This window comes from Canis lupus, chromosome 16, assembly GCF_048164855.1.
Source record: "Canis lupus baileyi chromosome 16, mCanLup2.hap1, whole genome shotgun sequence".
Taxonomy (NCBI): Eukaryota; Metazoa; Chordata; class Mammalia; order Carnivora; family Canidae; genus Canis; species Canis lupus.
Window position 1 is genome coordinate 41,194,406 of NC_132853.1, and position 14,937 is coordinate 41,209,342.

The 14,937-nt window shown below is 40.9% G+C and overlaps 1 protein-coding gene across 11 annotated transcripts in view; it reads right to left on the reverse strand.

Moving 5' to 3' along the window:
- The window catches only part of BRCA1 (BRCA1 DNA repair associated), a 67,125-nt gene that overhangs the window by 25,734 nt on the left and 26,454 nt on the right, over positions 1 to 14,937 (reverse strand). For 9 of the 11 annotated variants that reach the window (XM_072780681.1, XM_072780679.1, XM_072780675.1 and 6 more), the window contains 3 exons: positions 11,296 to 14,739; positions 10,819 to 10,907; positions 5,606 to 5,777 (listed from right to left, as the gene is read on the reverse strand). In XM_072780681.1, the coding sequence (XP_072636782.1) occupies positions 5,606 to 5,777; positions 10,819 to 10,907; positions 11,296 to 14,739 (3,705 nt within the window). The remainder of the gene's footprint in view (positions 1 to 5,605; positions 5,778 to 10,818; positions 10,908 to 11,295; positions 14,740 to 14,937) is intronic. The other 2 variants (XM_072780683.1, XM_072780684.1) reach the window with 1 other exon arrangement.

Consider the following 14,937-nt stretch of genomic DNA (forward strand, 5'->3'; position numbering starts at 1 on the left):
ACATACATTTTTTGGGCCCTGAATGATAAGGAAACAAGAACAGGAAATGAATTTTTATCTCTGCAGCAAAATAAATTATTCTGAAATCCCCTTAGATAACAGGGAAGAGAAAGTACTGGAAAGCCCAAAGCACATTCTCTACTGCCTCCACATCAAAGACTGTAGAGGATGGGGATTTGAGCTTTTTGCACATGTGGGGAAATGAGGGGTGTGGTCGGATGAGAAAGAAAAAAACAGGTGACAATTTTGCTTCCCATTTTCAACGACTAAGGAAAAAAACAAAACAAAAAACCAACCCACACACCAAAAAAATGAGGTGCAGACTGATAAGGAACCTTGAAGTAATCCATGGTACTGATAATGAAATGGCATAGGAAAAGGAAAACACACACACCTGACCCAAGGCAAAGTTCTGGCATGTTAGTACATCTTTTTTATTTATTAATTCCTCCAAACGTATTATTGTATCACTGCTTTCTAGGAAATGCCTTCAAGGCAGAAATCTTTTTTTTTTTTTTTTAAGATTTTAATTATTTATTCATGAGAGACAGAGAAAAGGCAGAGACATAGGCAGAGGGAGCAGCAGAATCCATGCAGACAGCCGGATGTGGGACTTGATCCCCGAAACTCCGGGATCACGCCCTGAGCCTAAGGCAGACGCTCAACTGCTGAGCCACCCAGGTGTCCCAAGGCAAAAATCTTAAAAAAGCAAAAACAAACACTTAAAATTACAAATGTCTTCTACCCATTAAAGTCACTGATGATTATAATTTCTTTTGAACTTTTTAAAAATTTTGAGCTTTTATTAGAAAAGCTCAAATGCATAAAATCAAGGCAATTTAAACAAAAGGCTGTATTAATTAAACTGATTTTTAAGTCACTGGATAGCTTGGGGGGGAATAATCATTGGTTTCCTGAGTTATTCCTCAAATATTTTTAGTTTCCTTTATTTAGTTTATTTCCTAGTTTAGTTTCCATTATTTTCCATTATTTTTAGTTTCCTTTATGCCCATCTTTTCTGGACCTGTGTGTTTCTAAGAACACAGGAACTCCTAACTGCTGAAAGTAAGGAGTCTTACAGTGAACCAGCAGGCTTTTCTTTCAACTGCATATGTATCATTTCACCCCAAATACAGGGTGATAATTGATAAAAGATAATCTTCAGTCTCTAAGGAATCACACCCAAAAGAATTAACCACTGGAAAGGGTTAAAAAGAAAAAAAGTGAAAGGGTGCAGGGGGTAGGAGGGCGGAGAAGGAACCTCAGACAGAAACACAGATATTAAAGTCATTACATCATCTAAACATTTGGCATATGAGTTGTTCTTTTCTTTTAAAAAATATTTTATTTGAGAGAGTGCATGTGAAAAGTGAGGGGTGGGGAGGTGGTGCAGAGAGAGAGCGAGGAAGAGAATCCCAAGCAGACTCCACACTGAGCACAGAGCTTGATGCAGGGTTCAATTACAGGGCCCTGAGATCATGACCAGAGCCAAAACCGAGAGTTAGATGCTTAAATGACTGAGCCACACTGCTCTTTTCAATACAACAAGGTTCAAGCTACAAAAAGAAATTAAGCTACAATGAGTTGGATTTGATAACTCAATAGTATACAAAAAACACAGGGCAAAACTTTTCTGCTCTTCTTCCTTAATCCTTATTTCATAAAGCAGAATCCAGAGCCAAAGTCCTGGAACAGTTTCTCTTAAACCACCCCTCCTCTTCTGGGTATCTTAAACTGTTATATTCTTCATGGGTAGAGAATATGGGCTAAAGCAAACATTTAATAAACTTACTGCCTAAGAATTATGCAAAATATTGGAGGGGGATCAAAGGAAAAAACATCAGGGAAGAAGGAAAGATATTAAGAAATAAAACACTATGAAGTATAGGACCTAAATGAAATTCAGTTTTCATAACCCACCCACCCCAACTGATTCAGAATTTCCAGGGAAGGAGCCAGGAATTGAACATACTGCAGGACAGAAAAGCTCAGATGTGTCTGAAAATCACTTCCACTGTAACGGACTGTGATCTTATAAATGCTAATGTTTGGGATCCCTGGGTGGCGCAGCGGTTTAGCGCCTGCCTTCGGCCCAGGGCATGATCCTGGAGTCCCGGGATCGAGCCCCACATCAGGACTGCATAGAGCATGCTTCTCCCTCTGCTTGTGTCTGCCTCTCTCTTTTTCTCTCTCTCTGTGTCTCTCATGAATAAATAAAATGTTTAAAAAATATATAGTGGTTTATGGTGGATATTATTGACAGGCAGCATTTGAGCAATTTGTACAACATATTTCAGTTATGCTAATGTAAGAGGTCATGGAAGATGTTCTCTGTGGAATTGGGAGAAAGTACTTTTTTCTTTTTTTTTTAAGATGTGGGACTTGATCCTGGAACCCCAGGATCACGCGGCAGGCCGAAGGCAGGCGCTAAATCACTGAGCTATCCAGGGATCCCTGGGCAGTCCGCTTTGTATTCTCTCCCTCCCTCTGCCTCTGTCCTTCCCTCCCATGCACATTCTGTCTCTAAAATAAATAAGTAAATCTTAAAAAGAAAAAAAAGGGGGGCACTTGGGTGGCTTAGTCGGTTAAACATCTGCCTTTGGCTCAGGTCATGATCTCAGGGTCCTGGGATCAAGCCCCATGTCAGGCTCTCTGCTCAATGGGAGTCCACTTCTCCCTCTCCTTCTGTGCTTTCTCTCTCTCTTTTTCAAACAAATAATTTTTTTAAAAGATTTTATTTATTTATGATAGACATAGAGAGAGAGTGAGAGAAAGAGAATGGCAGAGACACAGGCAGAGGGAGAAGCAGGCTCCATGACGGGAGCCCGACGCGGGACCCGATCCCGGGACTCCAGGATCGCGCTCTGGGCCAAAGGCAGGCGCTAAACCGCTGAGCCACCCAGGGATCCCCTAAATAAATAAATTTTTAAAAAGAAAATAAATTAAAGTGGGTAGCCCCGGTGGCCCAATGGTTTAGCACCACCTTCGGCCCAGGGTGTGATCCTGGAGACCTGGGATCGAGTCCCACAAAAGGCTCCCTGCATGGACCTTGCTTCTCTCTCTGCCTGTGTCTGTCTCTGTGTCTCTCATAAATAAATAAAATCTTAAAAACAAACAAACAAACAAACAAAGCAGAATGCCAACTGAGCACAGAGGCCAACTCAAGTCTCGATTTCAGGACCCATGAGATCATCCCCTAAGCCAAAATCATGAGTTGGACATGCAATGGGCTAATAAGCCATCTAGGCGCCTCACACCTTTTTTCTTTTAAACCAAGAAATCTTCATTAGCCTCTTGTCTCTCCTCTCAACATTTGTCCACCTATTTGAGAACTCTGAAGATGCTATAATTTCATAAGAAGACCATGAATAAGTTTACTATAAAAGACAGTAAAAGCTCCTGACAAAAATGTTATACAGAGACTCAGAAGAAGTTTTCTTTTTCTTTTTCTTTTTTTTTAAGATTTTATTTATTTACTCATGAGAGACAGAGAGAGAGAGAGAGAGAGAGAGAGAGAGGCAAAGACACAGGCAGAGGGAGAAGCAGGCTCCATGCAGGGAGCCCGACGTGGGACTTGATCCCGGGTCTCCAGGATCATCCTGGACCAAAGGCGGCGCTAAACTGCTGAGCCACTGGGCTGCCCTCAAAAGAAGTGTTCAAAAAGGTTTTCAAATCCACAATAAAGCATAATGCATAAAAATACAGCATTTATGAAATTTTAAAATGAAAGAAAGAAAGCCATAAGAAATGTTTGTCTGCAGATTTTGAGGAAAAAATTAATGTGCACACACAACACTCTAAAAAGGAGACAGCATATTTACACACACATTCAAAGCCAGACAATAACATTTTCTATGTTGTGCATTAACAGGGAAAGTCTAATCTGTTTTTAGAACTAAGATGGTGAAAGCACCCTAAAGAAGAGAACTGTGCTGGGGACGAGACTTTAGGCTTCATTATCTGGGAGATGAACTAAATGAAGGTACCGTTACAAAGAAAGCATTTTAAGGAAATACATTTTGAACCAGTGCCATAGCAACAGAGTCCCCAGCTTCTTATGCATGAGCTACTGTTTCTCCCTGAACACGAAAATACTGCAGGGCACATTCTGGGACCAGGGCCACACTATTCTGGAAAATTAAGACTTGAATTCCTAGAAAGACAAAAAGGCAGGCCCTGTGGTCCCCAGCAGGGCTGGGGAAGGGAGCAATGAAGAAGGAACATTCATACTAAGTTAGCTGCGTAAGTGTCCGGAGTCAGGAGTGAAGAATATTTTGGGAGGGCTCAACACACCTGCCAGTCCGTAAGCAGGTCCCCCTCCCCGCCCCCGCCCCACCCTGCACCCTGACTGTGGAACATGGGCCTGCACATAGCCTCTCACCTATGTGTCTATGGACCTGCCCCCATTAATTAAAACTTGCCTAATGTGCTGTCTTTCCCAAGGAGGAAGGAATTGTTTTTCTCCAATTAAAAACTCAAAGCTTCAGCTCACTTTCCTTCATTTATGCCTGCTTTCCTTCATTTATTCCTCAGCTCAGTGCCCTTCCCCTCTTATAGGAAGTCAGCTCTGATCATTCCAATCTGACTGGTTACTAAAAATGACTTCTCTCAGAATAAAGCGCCCCACTCTCCTCATAACTGGGCTTTGTGGCTTATGGTACAATTCCTAACACTTAGGACATCTTTCTCTCTCTCAAAACCAGAAGGCACGTTAAATAGCGCTTTGGTGGGACCCCTGGGTGGCTCAGTGGTTGAGCATCTGCCTTCAGCTCAGGGCATGATCTTGGGATCTGGGATTGAGTCCCACATTGGGCTCCCTTTGAGGAGCCTATTTCTCCCTCTGCCTATGTCTCTGCCTCTCTCTTTCTGTGTCTCTCATGAATAAATAAATCTTTAAATAGATAGATAGATAGATAGATAGATAGATAGATAGATAGATAGATAGATAGGGCTTCAGGACCTGACATGACTGTTTCAAGGTCTGTTGTTTTCTCTAAGTTTTCTGGAATGAAGGGTTGCCTATTCCCAGTCTCCCCCATCACATTCAGTTTCCTATGGGCTGTTGTTTTCTCTAAGCTTTCTGGAATGAAGGGTTGCCTATTCCCAGTCTTCCCTATCACATTCAGTTTCCTATGGGCTCCTCATAGCATCTCCTCATTGTGGGTACTCAGTCAGACAATGACACTTCATGACTGGTCTTGGTTACTCTGTAAGGTAAATTGTGAACAGGGACCAGAAGCAAGGCTCTAAATAAAATTACCCATGGAATGATTCAGCAAACTTATTCTGAGCAAAGAACATAAAATGTTGGATTAGGCCCATACTTTTTAAAGATTTTATTTATTTGGGAGAGAATGTGAGTGCTTGTGAGCATGAGCAGGGGGAGGAGCAAAGGGAGGACAAGCAGACTCTGTGCTGAGCATGGAGTCAGATGTGGGGCTGGATCCCAGGACCCGGAGATCATGACCTGAGCCAAAATCAAGAGTCAGGGGCTTAACTGACTGAGTCATCCAGATGCCCCAGGCCCACACTTTTTAGAAGGATAAAGGCTTAGGGAGGGGAAGAATTTTGCTTAACATATCAGAGTTTAGCCAATATTACAAACCTCTTTCTGATGCGTTTTGTTCCGGATTCAGCAGATCCTCAGGCGAACAAGAATCTGCTATAAGGGAAGGGGAGCTGTTAGAGGGCTGGCTCTCATGCTGCTCTAACACAGCTTCCAGTTCAGCCATTTCCTGCTGGAGCTTTATCAGGTTATCTTGCATGGTATCTCTCTGCTGTAAACAGAAGAAATGACACCAAGAAAGTCACACTCTTTTAGCAACTTGCCAGAGAGCAAGAATATGTCACACCAATTAATTTTAACATGGGAATCGAAATCATCTAGTATGGAATTATGAGTTCTGGCTGAACACTTTTTAATCCAATCATATTCCTGCAATTAATGACCATGAAATGACTTCAGAATGATGTTAGAGTGGGGAAAAAACTCCTCAAACTCTCCCACATAGACTTGCTTTATTGTTTTGTCCTTTCAGAGCTGGTTATTTTCTTTTAAAGCTAGGAAGCAAAAAAACCCCAAAAATCAAAAACCAAAAAACAAACCACACACACAAAAACAAGGTACTCACACATGATATTTAAAATTAGAATGATTCTGTTAACATTTTGCACAGGCTGTGTTTCACAGATTTGGTACTGTGGGACTCATAAGAGATCTGGATTTCTGGCTGGTGAGGATTCTTCCTTTTCTGGGATTCTTTAAACATTTAGTTTCAAAAAGAGAGAGCAAAGAGCTAATCCACTGATTTATCGATTTGTTCATTCAACAACTATTTGCTGACCATCTATTATATGTGAGGCACTGTTCTAGTGCTGAGGATTAGAGCCCTCATGGTGTTGCCATTCTGGATGCGGAGAGAGTACCTAGAGGTCACCTGTTGGAGGGAAGGATCTAGCAGAAAGAGCCCTGGGAAATCCTGTAAGGATAGTTATTGTTTTCAATTCAAGATAATGGGCTCTTCTTGCCTTTTTTTTATAGAAATTTTAAAAAATTGTTTTAACTTATTTTATTTTATTTAATTTATTTATTCATGAGACACACAGAGAGAGAGGCAGAGACACAGGCAGAGGGAGAAGCAGGCTCCATGCAGGAAGCCTGACATGGGACTTGATCCCGGGTCACCAGGATCACGCCCTGGGCTGAAGGTGGCGCTAAATTGCTGAGATGGGCTCTTCTTGCTTATGCGCCTTGCTGATGCTTACTTATCTATTTCAAGAAGAAATCTTGCTAAGTCTTAGGTTTTTGATAAAGCAAAGTACTTGGTAAGTAAAGGGCTTTCCAAAACACACATTTCCTCATCACTGGTAGAGGAACATCAGTGGTTGCCAGTGAACCCCAGGGAAACAGACTGTTTCACCCTCCATTGCTTCTGATCCTTGAAAATGACTTTGCCCTCTACTAAAAACAAGCCATTTACTTTCTCCTGCGACACTGAGTTCACAGTTTTCAGGCTTTTATGACCAGAAAATGTATTCCCAGTGTCAAAAAGGCTTCTGCTGCTGCCCTGAGACTGCCCTGCTGCCAATGTCTGCAGCAGCGCCATTGCCACCACGTGGTGCTTGTGGGTAGTTCTGTTGCTGATCAAACAGATCAGCTGGCCCTAGGGCTGCCTCGGTAAATCTGGAAGTAAACCACACACAGATAACCACTAAGCTTCAGAAGCTCTATCTGTCACTTCTGGCACGACCATCACATCTAACCTCTCTGTGGCCATTAAGTAGGTTAGAAAAGCAGGAAAAACAGTAACAGGAAAACTGTAATTAGATAACTTTACTTTGGGTTTTCTCAAAGGAGTTACTTTATAAACTAAATTCCCTTGTAGGTAATTGCCTAGATACATTTGTGAGACTAAAACCAAATTGCTTACTAATGAGTTTTTTTTTTTTTAATTCTAATTCTTAAGTGTTTCTGGAATTAGCCCTATTTTTCTTTTATATTCCCAACATGCTTCTCTGATCTCTTTTAATACAGCTGCATTACTGTGGAAGTTCTTTAAAAGCCATGTTTACCATGCCTCTTTCTTCCATAAGGACCTTAGTGGCATACCACTGCTCAGATGTTAATACTTTCTGGACACTATGTAATTATCACTCATTACTGCCCTCAGGATAAAGTCCAAATTCCTAAGCATAGCATTCAAAAGGCTTTTCACACACTGATCTTTTGTTTCTTCCCTAAACCATCCATATGCCCTGTTTTCCATCATATAGGAAAACTCTGTGCTTTCTGGACATTTCATGCCTCTGTGTCTTTGCCTTGACTGCTGCCTCCCTTCCCTTTCTACCTGGGAAAATTCTTCTCATCTTTCAAGGCCCAGCTCAAATGAGGTTTTTGATAAAGCAAAGTACTTGGTAAGTAAAGGGCTTTCCAAAACACACATTTGTGGACTCCTTCAGGAGTCCCCACCATCCACATCTACTATCAGGAACAGACAATCGCCCCATTACTTCACTTATACTTTTAATGCATTAGTATATGGAAATGGAACACTGGACCCTTCTCAATGGGAGGAATCCTTCCTTCATCATTTTTGTATTCCCAATGCCTAGCATGTAGTAAATACTTAGCAAATGTTTAATGTAGAAATGAGTTAATGAATGCAGTTCATCGCTCTTGGATTTAAAAAAAAAAGATACTAATAGTACCAAATTAGAATTTCTCTATCTCCTATATACTTTTTTTTTTAAAAGATTTTATTTATTTATTCATGAGAGGTAGAGAGAGAGAGAGGCAAAAACACAGGCAGAGGGAGAAGCAGGCTCCATGCAGGGAACCTGACATGGGACTTGATCCCGGGTCTCCAGGATCACACCCTGGGCTGAAGGTGGCGCTAAACCGCTGAGCCACCCGGGCTACCCTCCTATATACTTCATAGTTCTTTTCAACAGTGGGAAAAGACTCTGCTTCAATCATTTTGCCTGTCTGTGCTACTCTAGATTTAAGTTAGCCAGGAAATCTGACTTTAAGTCTGTTTTGTTTAAGAAAAATTTAAAAATTAAAAAAATATTTATTCATAAGAAACACAGAGAGAGGAGCACTGACACAGGCAGAGTTCTTGAAGAAGCAGGCTTGCCGCAGGGAGCCCAATGGGAGATTTGATCCTGGCACTCCAGGATCACGTCCTGGGCCTAAGGCAGATGCACCCAACCACTGAGCCACCCAGGTGTCCCTCTCATGAATAAATAAATCTTAAAAAAAAAAAAAAAATCAGAAACTGGAACCTACAACCTTAAAACACAAGGGACAAAAAAGTGAAAGGCATCAGTGAAAGGATGACAGAGCCCCAAATCCACACTCAGAAAGGAGCACAAGGGGATCCCTGGGTGGCGCAGCGGTTTAGCGCCTGTCTTTGGCCCAGGGCGCGATCCTGGAGACCCGGGATCGAATCCCACGTCGGGCTCCCGGTGCATGGAGCCTGCTTCTCCCTCTGCCTGTGTCTCTGCCTCTCTCTCTCTCTCTGTGACTATCATAAAAAAAAAAAAAAAAAAAAAAAAAAAAAAAGAAAGGAGCACAAGAGTTGCAGAGAAAAGGCCTCCTTAGTCTTTTTGTTCATTTAGTCACCATGGCAATCCCGTAGGTGGGGAGAATACTGGTGGCAACTTGGGTACAACACAGGTCCCTGTCTCTCAAAGCTTTCTTCCTGACTCCAGCAAGTTTCAGTTCTAGAGGGATTCGCTCTGCCTAGAAAATGGGCAGAAGATAAGCCTTTTCTTTCTACAGCTTTCACAGTAATGCCAAGAATTATAAGATTTTAAAATTGGATCTTGTGTTGGCAAAGGAACAGGGAAATGGGAACCATTAACGGTTGTTAGAAGAGAGCTGTTCATTATTTTTTGTTTGTTTGTTTTTGTTTTTTTTTGTGTTCATTATTTCTGAAGAACAATCTAACAGTATGTATCAAAGACCAAAAATTCCAGTTCTAGAAATTTATACTAAGGAAACCACTGGGGACACAGGGAACTATTTAGCTATCAAGATCCTACTAAAGGGGTGCCTGACTGGCTCAGTCAGTAGAGCATGCAACTCTTGATCTTGGGGTTGAAAGTTCGAGCCCCATGTTGGGTGTAGAGATCACTTAAAAGTAAAAAATTATTATAGTACTGTACATAATAGCAAACTGTGTCTCTTACCCGCAACCCTCATAGTCAGCAATAGGTGGAATAAAATCATGGCTTACCCAAGATGGAATACAATACAATAATTAAAAATTACTGAAGAAAATTTAATGACATAGAAAAAACATTATAATGTAAGTACACGGAATATTAGATAAATATTTTTTAAAGATAAAGTGTACAAGGGATAAAGATGTTTAAAGATAAAGTGTACTGTTGTACACATACATGAAGAAGAATGGAAGAATATGTACCTCAAGTTAATAATAATTATTCCTGGGTAACCCACAGAATCTTTTACATAATTAATGTAAGCACATGATATAAAATTCAAGGCACAAAAGGGTATTCAGAGAAAAGTAGGGCTTTCTCCTTCTCCCAGTCTTCTATTTCCCTGGTCCCAGGACAACTACTATTACCTGTTCTGTGAAGATGATGGAAGTGTATGGAAGTGTTAATCTTTAAATGCTGTGATAGAGGGTGCTTTTCCGAGACTATTCTTTCTGCAGTACTGAAACATTCACATTATCAAATGTCGTAGATATAACAATACTCTTATCCCCTTCATAAGTAGCCCCAATATTGTCCTGACCACAAGACACAGGAAGTAAATTTGTATACTTTCTTTTTTAAAGAAAACAGAGGACTTACAGGCACCAAAGAACAAACAACTAGCAGGTTAGAAGAGAATGAACAAAAAGAAATCCCCAGAAAACAACAAAAGGCTAGATAGTCTCTAACAGAAAAAGAACTCTGTAGGCTCCAATTTGGTCCCAAAAATAAACATAGCCCTCTCTTTGATACTTTCATAGGTATTTCTGCTATGAGGAAAATTGGTTTTGAAGGTTTAAGTTATTCATTAAATTCAGGATTGAGTGTTCTACAGTGAGCCAGATAGTATATACGTGTGTGTGTGTGTGTGTGTGTGTGTGTGTGTGTGTATAGAAATAAAAGGTAGCATGAGTTCCGTTCAGATGCTTATAATCTACTTTGAGGAGGCAAGGTACCACATACAAGTGTTATACGTTAATTCTAAAGGATGATACAAGCCAATGTCAGGATGTGGAATGCATGATATTGAATGCAGAGGACACAACACACACACATACACATGCACATGCACACACACACGTTTTTTACCTGAGTGGTTAAAATATCACTCTGAGAGGACAACCTGGAACAGTCTTCAGAGAGGCTCGTTTCACTCTCATATCCAGATGCCACTTCACCTTAAATGATGATAAAAACAGCTTCAGATGTAAAAACAGCACATACCACAACTTGCTGTACCCATGTTTTCTCACTGACAGGACAAATTTCACTTTCATGTTATGCAAAATGATTACACTTCTTGTTTTGGGACACCCAGATTTCCTCTTGGAAATCATGAGAACCAGAAACAAGTTTACCAACAATCAGATCTCATTCAAACAGAGATGTTCTAGCTGGGTAAAGGACTTTTAAGGAAAGGCACCTTAAGAGGAATATGTGTAAAGTTTAAGTGGTGACTTTAGTTGCACTTGGAAACTTGTAAAACGTGCTCCCCCACAAGGCATCAACAGTTAGCTCATTTCTATAATATGGACGGGGGCAAACACAAAAACCTGGTTCCAATACCTAAGTCTGAATCCACACTCTGCTCTTCTTGAGGACTATCCTCTTCCAGGCCAGGTTCCCTTTCATCATCATCATCTGAAACCAATTCCTTGTCATTCAGAATGTCCAGATTTTCAGATTGATGCCTCACTTGTTTGGAAGTAGGATCAAACATCGAGAAAGGATCCTGGGTATTTGTATTTACAGTCAAGTCTTCCAAAGCACTGCACTGTGAAGAAAATAAGCTGCCAGAACATCTTGCTTCCTCACTAAGGTGATGTTCCTGGGATGCCTTTGCTGACGGTACCTGGTTACTGATGTCACTTAAACTATTCTTCAATGAGTCTAGGTTCTCCTCTGTTTTGTTAGATAGACCCTCTGCGGCAACTGCATTGTGACTGGTAGACTGAGAAGGCATGTTGGTTACTTTACCAAATATTAAGTGTTGGAAGCAGGGAAGCTCTTCCTCCTCACTAGACATGTTCTCTTCTGAGGACTCTAATTTCTTGGCCCCTCTCTGGTAACCCTGGGCCAAACGTGTATGGTCTGAAGGGCTAGGGCTTCTGCTGAACTCTCCACTCTGGACACTTTTGCTAAACACAGCAGATTTTTCCTTAATGTCACTTTCAGCAAAGCTGACTTTTCCCTTTATTTTGTCACCATTTAATAGGTCATCAGGTGTCTCAGAACAAACCTGAGAAGACCGACTACTTCCCATAGGTTGTTCTGGGTTATCTGAAATCAGACATGGAGAGAAATCTGCACTAACAGACAGAACTGCTCCTTCACTTTGTCCTTGCCATTTCATTTCTGGATGTTTACAATTACTTAAAGAAAGGCTTTGCTTACAGACTTCAGGTTGCATAAGACCTAATCTGAGCATAGCATTTAATTTAGGTCCTCGGTTTCTACCTAGTTCTGCTTGAATGTTTTCACCACTGGAACCTACTTCATTAACACTAGAGCCTACTTCATTAGTACTGGAAACTACTTCATTAACACTGCTTGAGCCGACTTCTTTAGAAGCACATTCTCTAATGTTATTTTGGCTAATTGTGCTCACTGTACTTTGAATGACTCTCTCATTTCCCACTGCTCTTTCGGGTGACATTGAATGTTGCTCAAACTTTTCCTCTGACAGGTTTTCCTGACATAGAGTTTTAACACATGATCTGATGGGAGAAAGTGGTGGTATATGATAAGGGTTTTGGGAAATTCCATGGTAATTTGCAATAAGGAGTTCAGTTTCCTTGCCTTTGAACTGAGATGACAGACAAAGCCGAGAGACTCCCTTTATGCTACATTTGGCAAAATCGCCTGGCTTCTTAGCTTTCTGACTAACTGCAGAAAAGCCTGCATTTGTATGAACTGCCTGCACATGTCTGATTTCAGACTCTTTCTTTCCCTGACTTTCTTCTTTCTGTCCACATTCTAGAGTGACTTTTGGACCTTGTTTTCCAAAGGCCCCAGAGCGGGGACAGACTGTTACACAGTCCTCTTCCGGATCTCTTGGATATGAAAACAGAGCAAATGACTGACGCTTTGAAACCTTGAACATATTGCGTAAGCACTGCGTGTCAAGTTCACTCTCTTCCATTTCTATGCTTGTCTCTTGAGTGTGGTTATCTTTGCACGTCAATGGAACTACAAAACCCTCTGTGTCATTTCTAGTGTCCTTAGAACAACCATGGATAGGTTCCTTGGGGTTCTCAATTGTTGCACACAGATTCGCCTGTTGATTTGATACTGTTTTTGCCTTCCTCAGGGTGTCAGCTTCCAGTAATGAGATACTGTCCTGTGTACCATAATCAGTATCAAGTACCAATGAAATACTGGTACTCTCTACAGATCTCTCAGTTTGCAAACCTCTTCCTCCACTCAATACCAGCTCTTTGGGATCTCTGGTACTATCAGACACTTGAGTCATTCTTCGGCTCTCTTCTATTTCTTCTCTTCGAAGGCCAGGGTTGATGCACTCTTGAGGCTTACTAGAACTTGAATAGTTAGCAAAAAAACCAGATACATTTGTTAAAGTTAGCTCTGGAAAAGCATGGCTGGCGAGTCTCTTATTTATTTGTTCTCCTGGCTTACTACTTTTCTTAGCTCTACCTGCAGGTTCTTTATCTTGCATGAGCTGAAGTGTTTTGTTGTGTCTGACTGGTACTTGGTCCAGATGCTGTTTCTTCATCTCTTCACTGCTAGAACAACTTTCAATCTGTAGTTCACTATGATCAGGTGGGTTTAGATTTCTATTGACTACGAATTCAAGGGCACAAGTGTGCCTGGCAGAGGACTTCCTCCTCAGCCTGTTCTTCTTAGGTGCTTTTGAACTGGAGCTATTTAATTCCAGTTCCATATTGCTTATCCTGCTGCTCATTGGTTCAGTTTTGGTTCTAAAAGCAGATTCTTTTTCCAATGATTCTGTTGGGTTAGCATTTTTCTCTTTCTGAACATAATCACCTTCTGTTTCATTCTCAGGACCATTATTTGTAATATTTATCACATGACCATCTCGCTTGATTTGGTTGATTCCCTCAATTAGCTTTTCAGGAGTCTTTGGAACAATGCCTAACTCTACTTTCTTGATAAAATCCTCAGGATGAAGGCTAGATGTAGTTCTCCTTTTATGCTCTGCTTTATTCATGAAGGGATGGGTTTGCATTGTCTGAGGTTCTATAGCACACGCTCCTATAGTTAGAACTTCAGTTGTGTGGCTCACCTTAGGGAGGCTTGCCTTCCTCCGATAGGTTTTTCCAAATATTTTATCTTCGATATTACCTCCTACTGGCTTGGTGTGGACTCTTTCACTTTCACATATGAAAGCATCCTGAGGATCACTGGCCATTAAGTCTATTTTCTCAGAAGAACCAGAATATTCACCCACTTCATTTGGAACTTCTACTGCACCACCTACTTCAGTATTCAATTCAGATCCTCTGTCATGTGAATCATCAGAAGTTAATATTTCGTCACTTCTGGAAAACCACTCATTAACTTTCCGTATGCTACTATTCAGTGTTATCCAAGGAACATCTTGGGAATCTCTAGGACTATCAGAGTGTGGAGGTTTCTGTTTATTCAGTTCTTTTCTCCCACACAGGAGATCAGCATTCACAACTACCTTTTTCTCTGTGCTGGGAATCTGCCTATCATTACATGTTTCCTTACTTTCAGCCCATCTGCTCTGTTGGCTCCTTGCTAAGCCAGGCTGTTTGCTGTTATTACAGATTTCAGCCTTTTCTACATTCATTCTGTGTTTAGTGAGTAATAAACTGCTGTTCTCATGCTGTAATGAGCTGGCATGAGTATTTGTGCCACATGGCTCCACATGCAAGTTTGAAACAGAAATACCCTGATACTTTTCTGGATGCTTCTTAGTTGCATGCTTCTCAGTGGTGGTCAAATCTTTATTACTGGATTGATGATGTTCAATATTTGTTATGTCCCCAGAAAATTCACAAGCAGCTGAAAGTATACAAAAACAACAAGGTGCTTAAAAACTGAATTATCATGAAAAAATATGGACACTTGATACAACTTGGGGAGTGGAAATAAAGCACCTATTTTTGGAGAAACTAACCACATAAACCACCAAGAATCCTGAGGATGTAGCTCATGTACTTTCACATAATTCCTAGTTATCTAGATTCTCATTATTTCCAT